We start from the raw sequence: 16,961 nt of genomic DNA on the forward strand, positions 1-16,961 counted from the left end.
GTCCACGTGGCTACTCGGGTAACAGTGGAAAACCTGGTCCTCTCCTAACTGTGGATGAAACAGAGGGCTCGGTGTGCTTTTGTGTTGACGGCTTGGCTTCTCTGGACTCCAGGACAAGATGGAGCAGTGCCCGTGGCTTGTCCCTGCTGGCCCTCGGCTGGTCGGCACTTGCCTCCTGGTTCTCGGACCGCAGCCCTGCAGATCTGCTCCAGAAGAAAATCACGCGAGTTGTAGAAGGGGTAGCTAGAGTCCAGGGAGAGCTGTTGGCCAAGCTAACAAATCCGAGCTAGCTAAACGGCAACAATGTAACTCCCTTGCAGGCAGGGAGCAGGACTTCCACAGCACTGAGCTGAGCTCCAAAGAGCAAACAGCTGCACTGCAGCCCCAGCTTTTAACTGCCCGCGCTGCCTTCCCAGCCACCCCTGTCCCTTCTTCCAGGTCAGATTTAAAGGCACAGGAACATTTTGGGCGTACAAGCAGATGGAATATAGGAATAGAGTGTTATCATGAAATCAACCCAAGACATTCCACTCCTTATTCCATATCTGTCAGCTTAAAGCCCAAACTAATACAATCACTAACCCTAAAGACACACAAATATATATTGCTTCCCTCATAGGCTGCCAAGATCTCCTTCTCTGCTGGGGTGTAATTTGCCTCAGACCCTTGGTAGCTTCGGCGCCAGAATCCCAGTGGCCGGCCTCGAGTCTCACCAGACACCTTTTGCCAAAGGCTCCAGGACAGACCATTGCTCCCAGCTGCAGTATAGAGCACGTTCTTCACCTCTGGTCCTGTCCTGACTGGGCCAAGCGCTACTGCATGAGCGATTTCCTGCTTGATTTGGGCAAAGGCTTGCTGCTGTTCAGGGCCCCAGTGGAAATCGTTCTTCTTGCGGGTCACCAGGTAGAGGGGGCTCACGATCTGGCTGTATTCAGGGATGTGCATCCACCAAAAGCCAATGGCACCCAGGAAAGCCTGTGTCTCCTTTTTGCTGGTCGGTGGAGACATCGACGTGATCTTATTGATGACCTCGGTGGGGATCTGACGCCGTCCATTTTGCCACTTTACCCCAAGGAACTGGATCTCTCGAGTAGGTCCCTTCCCTTTGTTCCTTTTTATGGCAAAGCCGGCTTTCAGGAGAATCTGGATGATCTTCTCCCCTTACTCAAATACTTCTGTTGCTGTGTTCCCTCACACAGTGATGTCATCAATATATTGCAGATGCTCCGGAGCCTCACCCTTTTCCGGTGTGGCCTGGATCAACCCATGGCAGATGGTGGGGCTGTGCTTCCACCCCTGGGGCAGCCGGTTCCAGGTGTACTGCACACCCCTCCAGGTGAAAGCAAACTGAGGCCTGCAYTCTGCTGCCAGAGGAATGGAGAAGAASGCRTTGGTGATGTYAATGGTGGCRTACCACTTCGCAGCTTTGGACTCCAGCTCGTACTGGAGCTCCAGCATGTCCGGCACGGCAGYGCTCAGCGGTGGGGTCACTTCATTYAMRSCACGATAGTCCACAGTCAATCTCCATTCCCCTTCACATTTGCGCACAGGCCAGATGGGGCTGTTGAWGGGTGAATGGACYTTGCTGACCACCCCTTGGCTCTCCAKCTCMCGGATAATCTTATGRATAGGAATCACAGCATCTCRGTTTGTTCTGTACKGCCAGMGATGCACTGTCGAGGTGGCRACTGGAACGYGCTGATCTTCCACCTTGAGGAGCCCAACTGCAGAAGGATTTTCRGACAGCCCARGCAAGGTGTYTAATTGCTTGATRCCATCTGTCTSTACAGCAGCTATTCCAAAGGCCCACTTGAATCCCTTTGGGTCTTTGAAATACCCACTTTRGMGAAAGTCTATTYCCAGGATGCATGGGGCCTCTGGACCAGTMACAATGGGRTGTTTCCTCCACTCCTTTCCAGTCAGGCTCACCTCAGCTTCCACCAGAGTCAGGTCTTGCGATCCTCCTGTCACGCCAGCAATAGAAACAGATTCTGTCCCCACATGTCRYGAAGGWATGAGTGTGCACTGCRCACCAGTGTCRACCAAAGCCTCRTATTCCCGTGGTTCTGCTGTGCCAGGCCAAYGAATCCACACAGTCCAAAAGGCACRGTTCTCYCYTGCCTCTAYCTGGCYAGARWCRGGGCCCCTCTAGCACTGGCTGCCATYCCTTCCCTGGGCATACATTGCAGAGGTTCCTTCCAGGGGATTKGACATGTCATTCTRCCTTCCRTTATGCTGGGCMRCTTGGTTATGGGAAASCGGAGCTACTTCTCTTCTGGTRGAGCTTCCTCCCRTRGTGTTGCCATTCTTCAATTCAYGYWCCCGTGCTGCCAGGGCAGAGGTTGGTTTTCCATCCCACCTTCTCATGTTTTCCCCATRCTCAAGMAGGAAGAACCAAAGGTTTGMTCCTGGAGTGCAYCCTCTTTCTCTGGCTGGGGGATRTCYGCTCSTGGTGACAGGGCCTCTGGTCTGGACTGATGCGATTTGGAGAAGGYTCTCTTTAGCCTCTTYCYKGAGTTGCTGATGATTCTCCTCCATCTTGTTCTCTATTTYCTGCATGTGTTCTAACAGGCWTGTTTCCACAGCTGAGATTCTTGCAKGTGTTGGRCCATGCACAGTATCTGCATATGCCTGGAGCTTCTTCGCCACAGCAAGCACAGTCTCATCCCCTTCMTTGCATTTCATCATYGCTAAAGCRGAGGCATATTCTTGTGGCCCAAGTCGYAYRAGTTTTAGCCACATCAGCTCTGTACATTTTACCATGTCTGGACTCCTGATTGTTTGGTGATTTGAGAAAATGATGTCCAACACTGCCAGTTCTCTCAAGCATTTAATCCCTTGTTCTGTGGTCTTCCACAAGGTTTGATGTATCTGGAGATCTTCTACACACATGTATCTTTCCCTCACACTTTTTAGGAGCCGGGCCCAGAGACTGAGAGGTTCAGACCCCCTTGCCATCCCTTGGTCAATAGCTGCATCACCTGACAGGGATCCCAACTGCATCGCTTCAYCACCATCCAGCATCATATTATCACCTGCAGTGTCCCAGACGCGGACCAGCCAGCCCAATATCGATTCATTAGGCTGTCATTTGTAATCTGCCCTTAGGCCATGAATGTTTTCTGGGGTCAGATACTCAACAATAACTTCTGGTTCAGATTCTCCTGCTGGCTGTGAGGTTACTGGCTGCCCATCATCATCCACTGGGCGAATGGATTTGGTTTTGTGTTTCCTTCTCTGGACAGGGGCAACTGCTGCTGGCTTAGGCTCATTGTCTGGTTTAGCTGCAGCCTGAGTGACTGAGGTATCTGCTGACTTGTCCCCTGGTCCCTCCGGCTCTGTCTCCTGCCCTACTGCACTGAGCAGTGTGCGATAAGCATTAGCCAGGGCCCAGCATATTGCAATGAGCTTCTTTTCCTTACAGTTCTCATTGCACTTCTCTTTCAGGTATTTCCCCACCTCAGCTGGGTTCTGAACTTTTTCAGGTGGGAAGTTAAAAGCTATTGGTTCAGAAAATTGCTTCAGTATTTGGCCTATATTCTCCCATATCCCACACCACTCAGACTTTTCCACACATGGGGGAGGTGTTTATGTAGCCCCTCTGGAAAACTCAGACCTCATTCTAGACATGCTGCAGACCATGTAGAGGAAACTTACCAGATGAAACACCAGGAAAGTGGCAGCATTAACATCTAGGGGAAACTGGACATCCTCAAAAGGTGATGTGCCAGATTTGAAGGGGAAGAAGGAGATGAAGGGCTGGGAAACATCATCCCCTACTTTTCCTGTAGCAGGCTGGCTGTACTTACTAATAAAACCCTAAAACAGGTTACTAAGACTAGGATGGAGAAACAACAGAGCATACCARTTTTCAAAAGCTCCCAGTACCTCTCTTAAACTTTTATAAATCATCACTACCACAGCTATAAATATAGCAACTCCAATTTGTGTCCCTGATCTATAAAACCTCCATGCAAAGAACTAAATTGTCCCTATATGTGGATAGGTAAATAGGCCTAGAGACCAAAATGACATTATTACTTCAAASAGCATGGTGACTTCTAACTGTACCCAATACCAAGCACTTAAAACCATAATGCAGTTATTACAATTTTTCTCTTCACTTTCTCAAGGCTCACATTGGRCGCCAAATTTGTCCCAGGGACATTTTGGKCAAACAAGCAGACAGAATATAGGAATAGAGTGTTACCATAAAATCAACCCAAGACAAAGGGTCTCCTGGACTAAGAGGAAAGCAGGAGAGAACAAGAGACACGGATACAAGTCCCATCTGGTTACAAGAATGAGCCCTTAAAACTCTGATAACACAGATATTGAAGCAAATTAATTTGAAATAGGAATTACTATAATATTCAGAATGCTGATTTCATGTCTCTGGCAAAGAATCTGGCTTAAGCACCAATAGACATCTTATGGCTTGGAGCAGAAACAGGTGTGCAAGTTGGCTTTAAGCCAAATGGCATGTCATAAATATGTCTTTTACTCAAGTAAAAGTATGGGGTAGCAACAAYCATTAAGGTCCTGTAGGAGAAAGATAATACTGAAACTGTAGATGAAGCTTATCTGACTTAGAAATTTCAAAAGGAGAATACTATCTATATATATAAAGTGTTTGTGTGTGAAGAATAACTAACTACACAAGCACACTTTGGTTCTGTTTCCCTAGGGGAAGATTAAAGTTTCAGAGAAATTAGTTTCATCCCTCAGTTTGCAATAATTCAAAGGCTTATTGCATCGTACATTTTGATAAAGAAGACTAAAAWTAATTTTCTGTGCTTGCTTTCTGTAAGTGATACTGATAAATGTACATCCTTATCCATTACACAATTGCAATTACACAGCAAAGCTACTTAGATTCACCCAGATCTCATGCGAAGGAGATCTGGTGAAAGCTGCATCATTCAACATGAAAAATCCTTGGATGTTACCATAAATGTCTGATGGTCAGGCAGTACTGCTATCTGTGAATCATCTCATTGCTAGGATACATTTATTTTTATTGCTCATGGTTCTTAGTGATTAGATGGTCTGTTGCTAACAAACAGAAGCTATTTCATGTGAAAAAGTGTTTTAAGACAATTTTGAAATGCCTTGCTTTTCCTGTTAACTTTAGGAATTATACTTAAAGCAGAAATACATTGAATTTGGTCTTAAATCTYGCAAAATCATAAGAAAGGTGGTTCTAGTTCTCAGAAAACTAAAGCAAATGAAAWGATAGTTTTTCATGTGGGTAAAAGAGGCTGAGGATTAAAAAAGGAGTAGATGACCACAGCAATGATCACCTGAACACACCTCCAAGGATTCAACAGTAAATGTGAAATAACTCCCAGGTGTGGGKCTTCTTGAGTAGTGTCCTTTTAATCAACTATAAATAATGGTAATCATGGTATAAAATGGTTAACAATGGTAAATAACTAAGGGTTTCTCATTTCACAAAATCTCAYGTGTCAGGTGTTCAAACTACTTGCAGTATTCTTTTGAAATACTTTCTTGAAGTGGATATTACTGTCTGTAGAAAACAGTATTTTCTAGTTGGTAGACATTATTATCCATAATGATAATAGTAGTAGAAGAAGCACTTAAAATSGTTATTTGTGGTCTGAACTGGAAATAGTCCCATATTTCCCCTCCAACTTCTTGTTCTCTGCATCAGAAACATGTTACATTGCCATAGGCTGTGCTAATATTGGCACGGGCTGTCTTGCTGGATGKGAAGTGTTGACATTGAGATCCAAGTCCAAATTTATTCCAAGTGGGAACAGAAGAATTCAGGCTGCCCTCCTCCAGAATTAGGGTCAGCAAAAGCTGGGATTTGAGTCTGGCCCACTCTGTAACTGGAGCCTGGGAATGTGCTCACTGGTAGAGTTGGTTCTTGGGCCGTTTGCCCAGATTTGTGCCTTGTTTCTCCCCAGGTGTGATGAGTACGTCACGCAGCTGGATGAGATGCAGAGGCAGCTGGCGGCTGCGGAGGATGAGAAGAAGACCCTGAACTCTCTGCTGCGCATGGCTATCCAGCAAAAACTTGCCCTCACCCAGCGGCTGGAGGATTTAGAGTTCGACCAYGAGCAATCCCGACGCAGCAAAGGCAAGCTGGGAAAGAGCAAGATCGGCAGCCCTAAAGTAAGTGAGGAGGCATCAGCCACCGTGCCAAGCATAGACACTTTCCTCCTGCATAGTCAGGGCCCACAGCAACCAAACTTACTGGTCAGCAGTGGCACTCAGAGGAAAAGGTATGCATGCAGTGATCTTTACAGTACAGTGCAGTAGCCAGACTTGCATTAAARTCATTCAGTGAATTATAAATGTAGTGATTCTTTTTTTTTTACTTTTATTTTTTMTTTCTGTACTTTGACTGGGGAGAAGGAGGTGGGGAGGATATGAGTRTGAAATTCAAAGCCTGGCAACATGTGGTTCTGATCCACCTACTCACTGTTATTTCCTTCTCCTGAATACAGTGTTTTGAACTATATTCTGTCAGTGTCTCGGTGCATCTTGTATGTCTTTAATATTAAGTGTGAATGTATTTTCTTTAATAAGTTTTCTTTAAGTTTTCCTTAAGACGTTCCGTAATGAGCATCTGAAATTAAAAAAAGGGTTGGGTTGTGTCTATGAGCATTTCAGTGCTTAACATGAAAGAAGCTGCATTTCTTTGTTAAGCTCTGGTGCTCACTTGTTCTTTATCAGTGTGAGAAGAATATGGATGTGTTCACTCTGGTCAATTTTTCTACTTGGGAGACACCTTTTTAAGGGGGATTCGTAACTTAATGCGTAACTCAATGCAAATATTTTGCTGTTCAAGCAGTGAGTTCTTGTCTTGTGGCTGCCCCTGCCAAWACTCTGCAGGTGTGGGCATCTCCATGGTTTTRAAGATGAAGAGSACTCTGTTAGAGAAGTCCTGGATTRTCATCCCCTTTTCTTGTGYGCTCTAATCACAATGCAAAACCAAGAGASCATTCAGGGAGCCTTGTACATGTTGAGGGTGCTGAGTTGTAACCCAGCCTCATCTCCTCCTTCCCTAAGGTGAATGAGGATTTCCAGTGCAGGCAAGGTGTCCTGCTCTGGAAATGATATGGGGTGTCAACAGTAGTTGATTTTTGTCTGTTAAGCAAGTTAAGATTATATTGTCATTCGTGAGGCTTTGAAAGGTAATTAAAGTAAAACTCTTTTGTTTCCATATGTATTTTTCTTGGATCTCCTGCAAGACTATTCTCACCTTCCCTTTGTGATCAGAGCCATCCCAGGACTTCAGGGACCTACCTCCAGAATTTATTAAGAGCCCCCCCTCATCCCACCTCCACAGAATCATATCTTCTGAGGGGCCCCCCTTCCATGAGTGAATTCATCCATGGGCACCGTCTCAGCAAGGAAAAAAGGTTAACCGTGGCCATACCAGGTAAACATTTTTTCCTTGGGTGCATGTGGTGCTGAGTGGTTAGCAGAGCAGGGGACCCTCCCAGCACTGCAGATGCAATTTAATTTGGGCACTTTCTTGAAAAGCAAAATGTCTCCTCCTGTGTCACCTGTGGCAGGAGATGACATCCTGCTGGTGGCAGCCCAAACTGGTTTCAGATGCAGTGTGGAAAGTCCTGCTGTGGTACATGTGGGTGCARTCCCACTGGCATCCACAGAGGCTACACCCCTGTGCCCGGGTGGGGCTTAGCCTGCTGGTGGCATTGATAGTCCCCCTGGAAGACACAAACCCCACGGGACAGAGGAGTCAGATGTGTGAGGAGCAGTGAGAGAGTGGCTGGCAGTGCACAGGAGCCCCCCAGCACCCATCTTCTCACCCTGGAGCATTCAGACAGGTTTTCCAAAGGGTGATGTTTGACCCACAGAAGGCTTAGTTTCTACAAATTGAGTTGTGAAGTTTATCTTTGCAGGAAGCTTTTGCTCCTAATTTCCTGCCAAAATGGAATAGCTACTTTGAACGAGGCACAGGGAGGAAATGAAAACTGGAATGCCGTTTCAAGGGTGTGATAGCTTTCTTCTCCTGATAGACCAGCAAATAATTCCTTCTCTTCTGCACCTGAGCAGAACCTTTAGCCTTTAACTGTGCACAATCTTTTTTGGTGGTAATTCTTTGTTTGGAAATACGTTACGTACAAAAAGCATGAGTAGAAAATATGAAAGCTAAAAGCCATCAAAGCAGTTTCTGCTCGAGTAAATGTTTATTCAGGGAAGCTGAGCACTACCCTTTAGTGAGTTATAATTCTCACCTAGTGCCATCAATGTCACAGCTGCCTTTGAGTAGTGCCATGCAAGTAACACCCACTCAGAGGACAAGTGTAAAAATGCAGAGAGTCTAAACAAGACAATTTCCAAGGGTGTGTTGCAGTAAATAAATCAAAGAGCTGTCTCCTGCAGAGAAAATCGTGGGAGTGGGGGGAAAGAAGCATCTGATATCTCATGGAACATCATGGATGAGTGGACCACAGWTTAAGAAACACTGACAGTCTTTTCATCCAGTAACAAAGACCAAAGAATAAAAGCAGCCTGAAAGGTAGAATTGTCCAGAAGATTATGTTTGTCGGGAGTCTTACCTGTCACTTCAGGTACATCTCTACTTATTTAGAGTAAAATACTCTTGAGACAGGGTCACTGATTTATGTTACAGTTGTCTTTACGAATCTACAACAATCACAGCTTTCTGAATGCATTTGTCAGCATTTTATATCATCCAATGGCCTTAGTCTCAACCTGTGAGACTGACARGTCCAAACCTGAGATTTTTCTGAGCATTCAGATTCCAGTGTTGGTAGATCCAGGTCAGAATCAGGTTGAGGATTAAGTAGGGAATTTTTCATCATTGTTTTTACCAGTTTCTGGAAGATTTCTTCATGTTGTTAGCAGATKAAAGGAATGATGCACCAAGTACGATTTTTTTGCCATCTGTCTAATTATCTGTTTCCTGAAASTAAGGAACAGTGAGGAATGTTATTCTGCTGCCTTTATTGAGAATGTTTAAAAGCCTTGTATCACAAAGAGCTTCTGTTCTCAGATGATTTGTGCAGTGAAGCAAGGCAGCGAGAAATGTAGCAACCCACACCTGCTTCTTCATTAGAGAGGGTGTAAAAAAGCAGCATCCAGACTCAAACACTGTGGAGCAAAGTGTAGCTTGGCTTGAAGCTAAATCCTCAGGAATGGAGTAAGACTGAATCAAACCTACATTAGATGGAAACAGGTTTTGCTTTTTTTTTTTTTTTTTTTTTTTTTTTTTTTTTTTTTTTTTTTTTTTTTTTTTTTTTTTTTTTTGTTTGGTTTTGGTTGCTTTCTTTTAAATTTGTGAGCTAGTTCATTCACAAGAATATTTCACCTATGTGATGTGTGGGCTTCACTGTCCTTTCATTAGCTCCCAGTGATGTGGGCACTGGGAGGCTGTAACTGGGAATGTGTTTGATGGAAACCAAGAGCCAAAATAGCTGAAGTTGGTAGAAAGGGAGACAGGACAGGTTCCTGTGCCCCATGAGCCCCGTGCAGTAGCTGTGCCTGTTTCTCTTGCACCTTCTCCTGGATTTAGTGCTTGGCAGAAGAGGCTGCCTTTGCTTCAGCTGCTGCTGGAWTCCTGCAGAAGGAGAGCTGGGCTGCTTTTTGGCTGCCCTCTTCAGAGGAAGATCAGCTGAGTTGAAAACCTCTCTCAAAGCAAGAGATTGTAATTTCCTGCTTGATTTCCATTTGAGTGCCCTCAGCTTTAGGTCAGCATGCAGGTACCTCCGACACAAATCTGTGACAGCACAACTTGATCTGGGCTCTCTGATTGAACTAATAGCTCTCAGGGCTAAAAATACCTCTTGGTGCTTTTCCAAGGTATCACATTCCATTTCTCCTAGGTAATGGCATGCATTTAGCTTTGTTGTGTGGTTTTGGTTTTTTTTTTACCTCTGTTCTGCTGACATGTGTTTTTACGCTTTCCAGTCTTTATTCTTCTGACAGCCAGAAGCAGCCAGTACGTGCCCAGCACAATTCCAGCCCACCTTTGGATGTGTTTGTGTTTGTTTTCCCAACTACATGAAAAAGTCAGGGCATATAGAAAGCTGAGTGCTGCATTTGACAGTGTGTAACACTATGAAAAATGACCTTTTCTTTGCAGTTGTATGCAAACTCCTTCAATATGAACTCACTAGGTGCGTCTAAATATACCACAGTCCCAAGTATGAAATATGGTTCTCTCAACCTCTTCAAGGAAAGAACAAGGCTAAAAAGGTCTCCTCTATTATCTGCCTTGACATCACTCTTTCCTCTGTCAGATACTTTAGCAAGGCAATTCCAAAAGTTGAATATAAAGTTCTGTTATTTTAGCTTAAAATTAAATCAAGATCCTTGTGTAGAAGATGTACCTGAAGTAAAAGGTTTCCCAACAGGTTTTGAGGAGGACAGTAACAGGTGGCTGCAGTCTTGTCCCTTTAACAGAGTCAGCAACAAACTGCTTGAGAGTCTCCTTCACTGGACTGCCCTCCAGAAAAACGTTGTAGATGCTTCTTTCCCTGTTGTTTATGCTTGGTATTTAAAATCCCACACAGGAAAACACTGTAAAAAGTAAAGTGTTTCATATTTTGAAGGAATACAGATAGTAAGATCATAATGAGCAATCCTTTTCCTTTTAGAGATATTTGCACAGTCGTATATATTTTATTTTATTACAGTAGAAAAAAAAGAAAAGTAGTAGCCTTAAAATGTGACACATTTCTCTCAAATTCCAAGCCCATCTGAGGTCAGATATTTGGTTTACCCAAGTCAGGCTAGCACCATGAATATTTCAACAGAACTATGCTAGTTTGCTCCAATCCCAAGTTTATGTTTTTGTAGTGTTTAGATTTTATTGTTGCTCATKATTACAAACCAGTTCATAAAATGGCTCTTCTAAAAATCTGTCAAAAAGAAAACAAACCTGCCAAATTAGGTAATTTTGTAGGGTTGCTCATTTCTGAAAGCACATTAAACCTGAAAGCATGCTTGCTTTTCAGCTGTCATTCAAGAGTGATTTACAGCCTGGCATTTAATTCCCACAAGAAGAGACTAATGTGGCACATAAAGACAGCACAAAGAATGCCACAGAATAGTACAGCAACTGCTCAGGCACTAAAYTCACCACCTACCACACGTAATTAAGAGTGTGTAACAGCTCCTCTTACCAAAAAAATAATCTGAGATTGATTTCTGATGTAGCTCCATGCTCTAGGCAAATCAAATATGAATCACAGTATGATACAAATAACTAGCTCYTGTTTGTTGGCTTGCATTCTTGCCATAAAATTTCACTGAATTTATAAAAACTCTATCCCAAAAGAAYGTCACCAAGAGCTAACTTACAGCATCTATAGGTGGAAAGTATTTTTTAAAGCTAACAAGAAAAATGAAAATAAAAAGTGTCAATGATCCAAATGCTGAGGTCCTAGGAAGTTTTATAACTAAATCTTTAAGCTGGAACTTGAGGGGAATTGCTTAAGAGTTGTCTTTGCTACTTGCCTTTACACAGAGAGTGGTTTAAGATGTGAAGAACAGGGAAAACTGCGAATGCATTGATCCATTTGATGTAGCACAAATAAATTTAACACAACAAGGAGCAGAGGGTCTTCTGAGGAGGGTGGCCCTTAGTGTTTTAGGGAATTAAGGGCTTTTGATAGGCCAGGTGAGGTGTTGAGTAACCCTTCCTGGCTCAAGGGATGAGGAATACCCTCTCATGCCATTTTAAAWTTTTTTCTTTCTGGATTTTGAGCTTTTTTAAAGTGCAGTGTTTTAGACGTGCCCTTCAGAAAGATTCTATGAAAGATTATTCTTTCTGTAGTCAGAAGCTCATGTTCCTTCTGTATTTTTCTTTAAGCAACCTTTAAGTGGAAGTTGGCATTTGGAGCAAATTGCTGGTTTTGGCTCCCCCTTCTCGCTGCTTCATCTTGTTTAGGTGGTTAAAGATATGGGAAATCATCTTCAAAAGGTGTATTGTGAATAGAAGCTGCCTTACCCTCCCCTTTTGGATTCAGGGGTTGGGAAAAGGAGCAGAGATTTTCAGGCTGACACCACTCTGCCCATTGGAGGCTGTCTGGAGTGGGGTACCTGTGTAAAGGTTAGGAAAATACGTTTTTGATAGCAGGTTTGTGTCTTCTTTCTTTGTATGTTGAAAAGAGTTTATGTTCAAGGTCTTTAGCTGTGCACATTTTCAGTTTGTTTAGGACTATTTTGTCAAAACCAGTTTCAGCTTTGCTTTTGAGCTGAAGTGCCAATGTCAGAAAGCTCCTCACAAATTTCTAAGCCTTACTGCTATAGGCATTACTTCAATTCTCAACTTTGCTTTTTAATGCATTTCTCGATTTTGAAACAGCAGGACAATTAGAAATCTCAACACAGAAGAAAGCACAGTTTCTTTTAAAAATTGTTGTGGAATAAGTCCTTTGAGGAACACTATCTGCTCAGAAATTAATTCTGCCAGCAGGGTGCTTTGTAGATCTTTGTGATTGCCCAGGTCACACAGTGAAGAGTTTTAAATATTTCTTACTTCTCCTTTGTGAATGAATTTTGTAGATTGATAAAGAGGAAAATCAACATGTCTAGGATCCAGATACCTCTTTCTGTGCTGATTTTAARTTAGATAATTTTATACTGAGTTCTGAACAATGTTGATTTTTCTCTACATTCAGCAAAACACTTTATTCTTGAAAAGCAGGATAGGTGGTTAACCAAGCCACTGCTACTCTACAAGATATGCAGCTATATAATATTTATCTAGTCAGGCTAGTCTGCTCTGAATTATTCCCTCAGGAAAGTTTCATTTGCTTCAACCACACAATTCAAAGCATGGAAGTTCTTCAGACCCATTATTTTTTAAAAAAACCCAGAACTTCATTGTGGCAACACAAATTGAGTCGGAGTACAAATCACCCTTTGTTTCATTAGAGATCCATGGAAGATTCTTCTGAGAAAGCATGTTGTATTTTTATTTGCTCAGAATGTACTTGTGTTGGTGATWATCCTGTACCTGCAAGATGTCTCTGAGCTTGTGCAATCAGGCAGGCTACTGGCTGTTATAAGACTCATGCAATATTGGTCTAATCTATCTGCTCTTCATGAAAAACGGATTTTATATGTTTTTAGTAKGTTTTAAAGGAAATCTTATGTAAGGAGGTTTTTTAAACGTGCATATGATGCTCTTCACAAAAAGGATATTTCAGTCATTATTTACTTTTTTACTATCTGTGTTCTCTTTTTTGTTCTGCATTGTCCTRTTTTCTGTGGGTTCTGTAACCATGACATATTTGTGTGCATATGTGTTCATCGTTCGAGGAGCAGTATCAGTGCATATATACAGATAAATGTATATATCCTCCTGCTCTCAGGGCCATGTCCTGCCTCTGAAATGCTCATTAGGCTGGGCTTAATGAGCATTGCCTGTTTATGCCATTTCAAGCATGGCATGTTGTTCTTGTGGAGGCCGTTTTGAATTTGAAGAACAGTGTCCCTGCCAAGGACTTTGGTAGGCTGTAACTGATGAAGAAGTCAGCTGGCTAAATGTACTTTTACCTCTTGGTGCCACTGTGAACAGGACCTTTTCACTCTGTGCTTTTCCTCTCTTGCATTTAGCTTTCCAGTTGCCACTTATGAGACCAATCCCATACATTTCATGCTGGTCAATATAATTTAGCCACTTCRATATGATTTAGCTATTATGGCATGAATTCACTGCAGTTCTACAAGTTGAATTTTTTTAATTTATTCTTTTTCACCATATAAAGGAAGCAATTCCAAAATAAAATCTGTTTTAATAGAAGCCCTAATTTGTCTGATAAAACATAAAAAAAAGATTGCAGTGAAATCCATGCCTTACTGCTGTATTATTTTCATTAAAAGGTTATTGACATTTTTCTCTCTGTGCTGGATGGAATGGTTCACATTAGCATCATTTGTTGAAGTTCTCCAGKGAAGTCTTATTTAGACTTCTGTTTTTTTCTAACTAAACAGGTACACAGGTGACACATCAAATTTTTGAGGCATGTTACCAGATATTTGTTGCTTTCTATAAAAATTCTGGGCTTTGGAATCCAGTCTTACCAATTAACTAAAACAGAGATTGAAATATCTTTACAATGTTGGTAACAAAARTCATCCATCTCAATCTTCTTTTATGACAAGGTTTAATGTGGTTTCATAACTTGCTGGTTTTTGGCATCAGATATACAGGAATATTCAATATTGTGCTTTTTGCCTCATAAAATAGCAAAACTGAAGTGAGTGTCTGTTTAAATTAGACATGTTGATATTTTAGCTCTCTAATAGAGCAGATCTTTGAGATGTTGTGGTGTTTGGAGTAAGCTCACAGCAATTTTTTAAACAAGACCAGTGTCCTTGATTGTAAGTATCTCCCTGTCTRCATTTTTTTAGGGCATAGAACCTCATACTTGTAACTTACACTGTTTCTTCCAAAGCCTACTAAAGTTACCATTCCCACTGACTTCAAATTTTGGATCAGGCCCTTCTTTAGCCATATAATAGTGCAAGTATTTTTGCTATGGATGATTTTGTGACCTGAAATGTATCCTTGACTTATGTTTCCATGGTAAACAAGAAGATCAAAGTGTGACTATTTATGTAGTTTTAAGACCTTTCTTTTCCTCTTTTGAAATGTTTAAAATGTGTGTGTCTTTTAGTGAGTGTTTCATGAATCATCAGACCTTTCTAAATGTGCTTTTTATGAACKTTTTATGTATGTAAAAGAAAGGAAYTGAAGATAWATTTTTCAGCTTATGCCATTTTCATTTCTGCTGTTTTACTAACCCATTATTTAGCTTCTCAGTAGATTTAATGAGGAATTATTTAAAGCATTCACAGAAACCATTTGAGAAATAAAATAAACACATTGTGATATATAAAGTGTGAAAARGGCTACAGAGCTGACCAGAAACTTCTTAATGTTCTGAGCCTGTAACTGGAGAAAAATGCATTTCACTAATTTAGTTAATGACAAGATATTATTTATTTTTTAAAAGCTATTAATATGAGCTACAGGAAAAGGCAAGGCTGGGATATAACTTTATCACTATACTTTGAGCTAGCAGGCACATTACCACTGAAACACTGGTCTCATGGAGGAACAGCTCTTTACATTTGGGATAATTCAGGTCTAAAAAGAAAACACAAGTGAAGTCAGGCAGAATRAGGAAATGAAAGGTGAAAGCACTCCATATAGTGTAGCTGTTGTATAGATGAAAGAACTCACTAGAACATAGCCAGGAAAGCTGACATGTTCTGGAAAGCCACTGAATCAGTGACCTACTAAACCACGGCTGTCTGTGCTGCATGCCAGGCAGTGCATGAARTTGTTAGTGATGCTCCCTGAGCCCGTTTGTGGGAATCACCAGGAGACAGCATTGTCCTAAATGCCATAAGAAAATAGCAATTAAATTCCCCACCTGCACTTTCTCTTGGGAAGCCTTTAAAATCAAGCTCTCTGTTGTGTTAACTCTGCCTGAAACTTGTCCTAAAGTGCCAAGAGGAGCAGGGGGTATTGTGTATTCTGTGAATACAGAAACAGTGGGATATTCGTGTGCCTCCTTTGCAGGAAAAAGGACATGGACATGGGGAGATGACAGGAGATGAGGATTTTAGATGCATCCTGTGGCTGGCCCACTACATCTTTGGACAATTTATAGGTATTGGTAAATAATGGGAGTTCAGCAGCATGCTCACATCTCTTACTCTTCAAATAGTTTTTAAGAAGACAAAGAAATAAGCAATGGAAGAATTAATTGTTGCAACCTCTCCAATCAAAAGCCATCTAATACACTAAGTTTCCTGAATAGCAAGCTTAAAATGGGAGTTACCTGGGTACTTGCATTCTCAACATAAGAATTTCATAATAGATCACCTTAACCATGAAGAAAATGATACTTGGTTGACATATTTGTCTGTCTCCAGCCAATGATCCATCATTCAGTTCAATGGGAACAGCAGTAAAATTCAGACAGTGGGAAATCCCAGCTAATGTGGGTGCAGGAAAACATRCAGGAGCTAAGCTGCAGCTGGTGAACTCTGCTAAGCTGTCCCAGGATGGGCCTGGCTCTCATGGGCTGCTGGAATGGCTCTGTACAAGGGCCAGTCCTCCTACACTGCTGGTTTTGCTCCCAGGCCAGGATAAACTGAGTCAATCCTGCTCTGAGCAAGCTGRGATCAATCAGGGCAGCCAAGCTCCACATGGAACCCCCGTGGCTGCTCCTCTGTAGCCCTCTCCTCCCAGGGGCATCCTGCAGAAATGTGGAGCTGTGTCCATTTTCAGCTGACAGACTCATCTGCTGGAGCTCTGTCTAGGGCAGAGGTAAATGTTATTTACAGACTCAAACTGACCCTGGAAGCAGGAGAAGGGAGAGACTCTTCTAATCTTTGACCTGTACCATTGTTTGTGGCTTTTTCCCAAGGTAAGTCACAGCTGTCCTCTCAGCAGCTGCTCTTTGTGATAACCATTGCCTCTTGAAGTTCCTCTTGGCCTTGAGGAGGGTCAGAATTTTCTTGGCATTCATTAGAAAGATAGAGATAAATTATCAGTGAAACCAKCTGATCAAATGGTATAAACTTATGTCCTTATCACCCTTGAATATAAACAGTTTTGGGACTTTTCTCATCCTATCCAAGTGCAGCTTGAAAGCATCTCTACAAATCTCAGCAAGGAGGGCAAACATCTTAATACCCTCTGCCCCATTCTTCTTGACGTCTCACATTTGTCTTTTGGTCTGGAAGTGTTTCTTGTTCCTCACCTCTGAGCAGAGAGGATTAATTTATTGTCTTTGTAGGTCTTGCTCTGTGATGTAACATGTTTTTGCATCTGCACAGCTGATCTGTTCTTTGCCCAATACTTTCAACTCTTGCTATAAATTGCTATTCAGTCTTTCCCATTAAATTGACTTTTCAGGGAAGAAAACAATCTATTACCATATTAATGGAGACAGCTTGTCTTTTCAAGT

At 42.2% G+C, this 16,961-nt stretch overlaps 1 protein-coding gene across 1 annotated transcript in view; it reads left to right on the forward strand.

Annotated features, from left to right (window-relative positions):
* Positions 1–16,961, forward strand: part of BICD1 (BICD cargo adaptor 1) — an 84,574-nt gene that overhangs the window by 57,220 nt on the left and 10,393 nt on the right. Inside the window, exons 7-8 of the mRNA XM_057381763.1 lie at positions 5,934–6,251; positions 7,224–7,414. Of these exons, the coding sequence (XP_057237746.1) occupies positions 5,934–6,251; positions 7,224–7,414 (509 nt within the window). The remainder of the gene's footprint in view (positions 1–5,933; positions 6,252–7,223; positions 7,415–16,961) is intronic.

Source organism: Malurus melanocephalus, unplaced genomic scaffold (genome assembly GCF_030028575.1).
Source record: "Malurus melanocephalus ecotype Western Australia unplaced genomic scaffold, MMel_1.1 scaffold_526, whole genome shotgun sequence".
Classification (NCBI taxonomy): Eukaryota; Metazoa; Chordata; class Aves; order Passeriformes; family Maluridae; genus Malurus; species Malurus melanocephalus.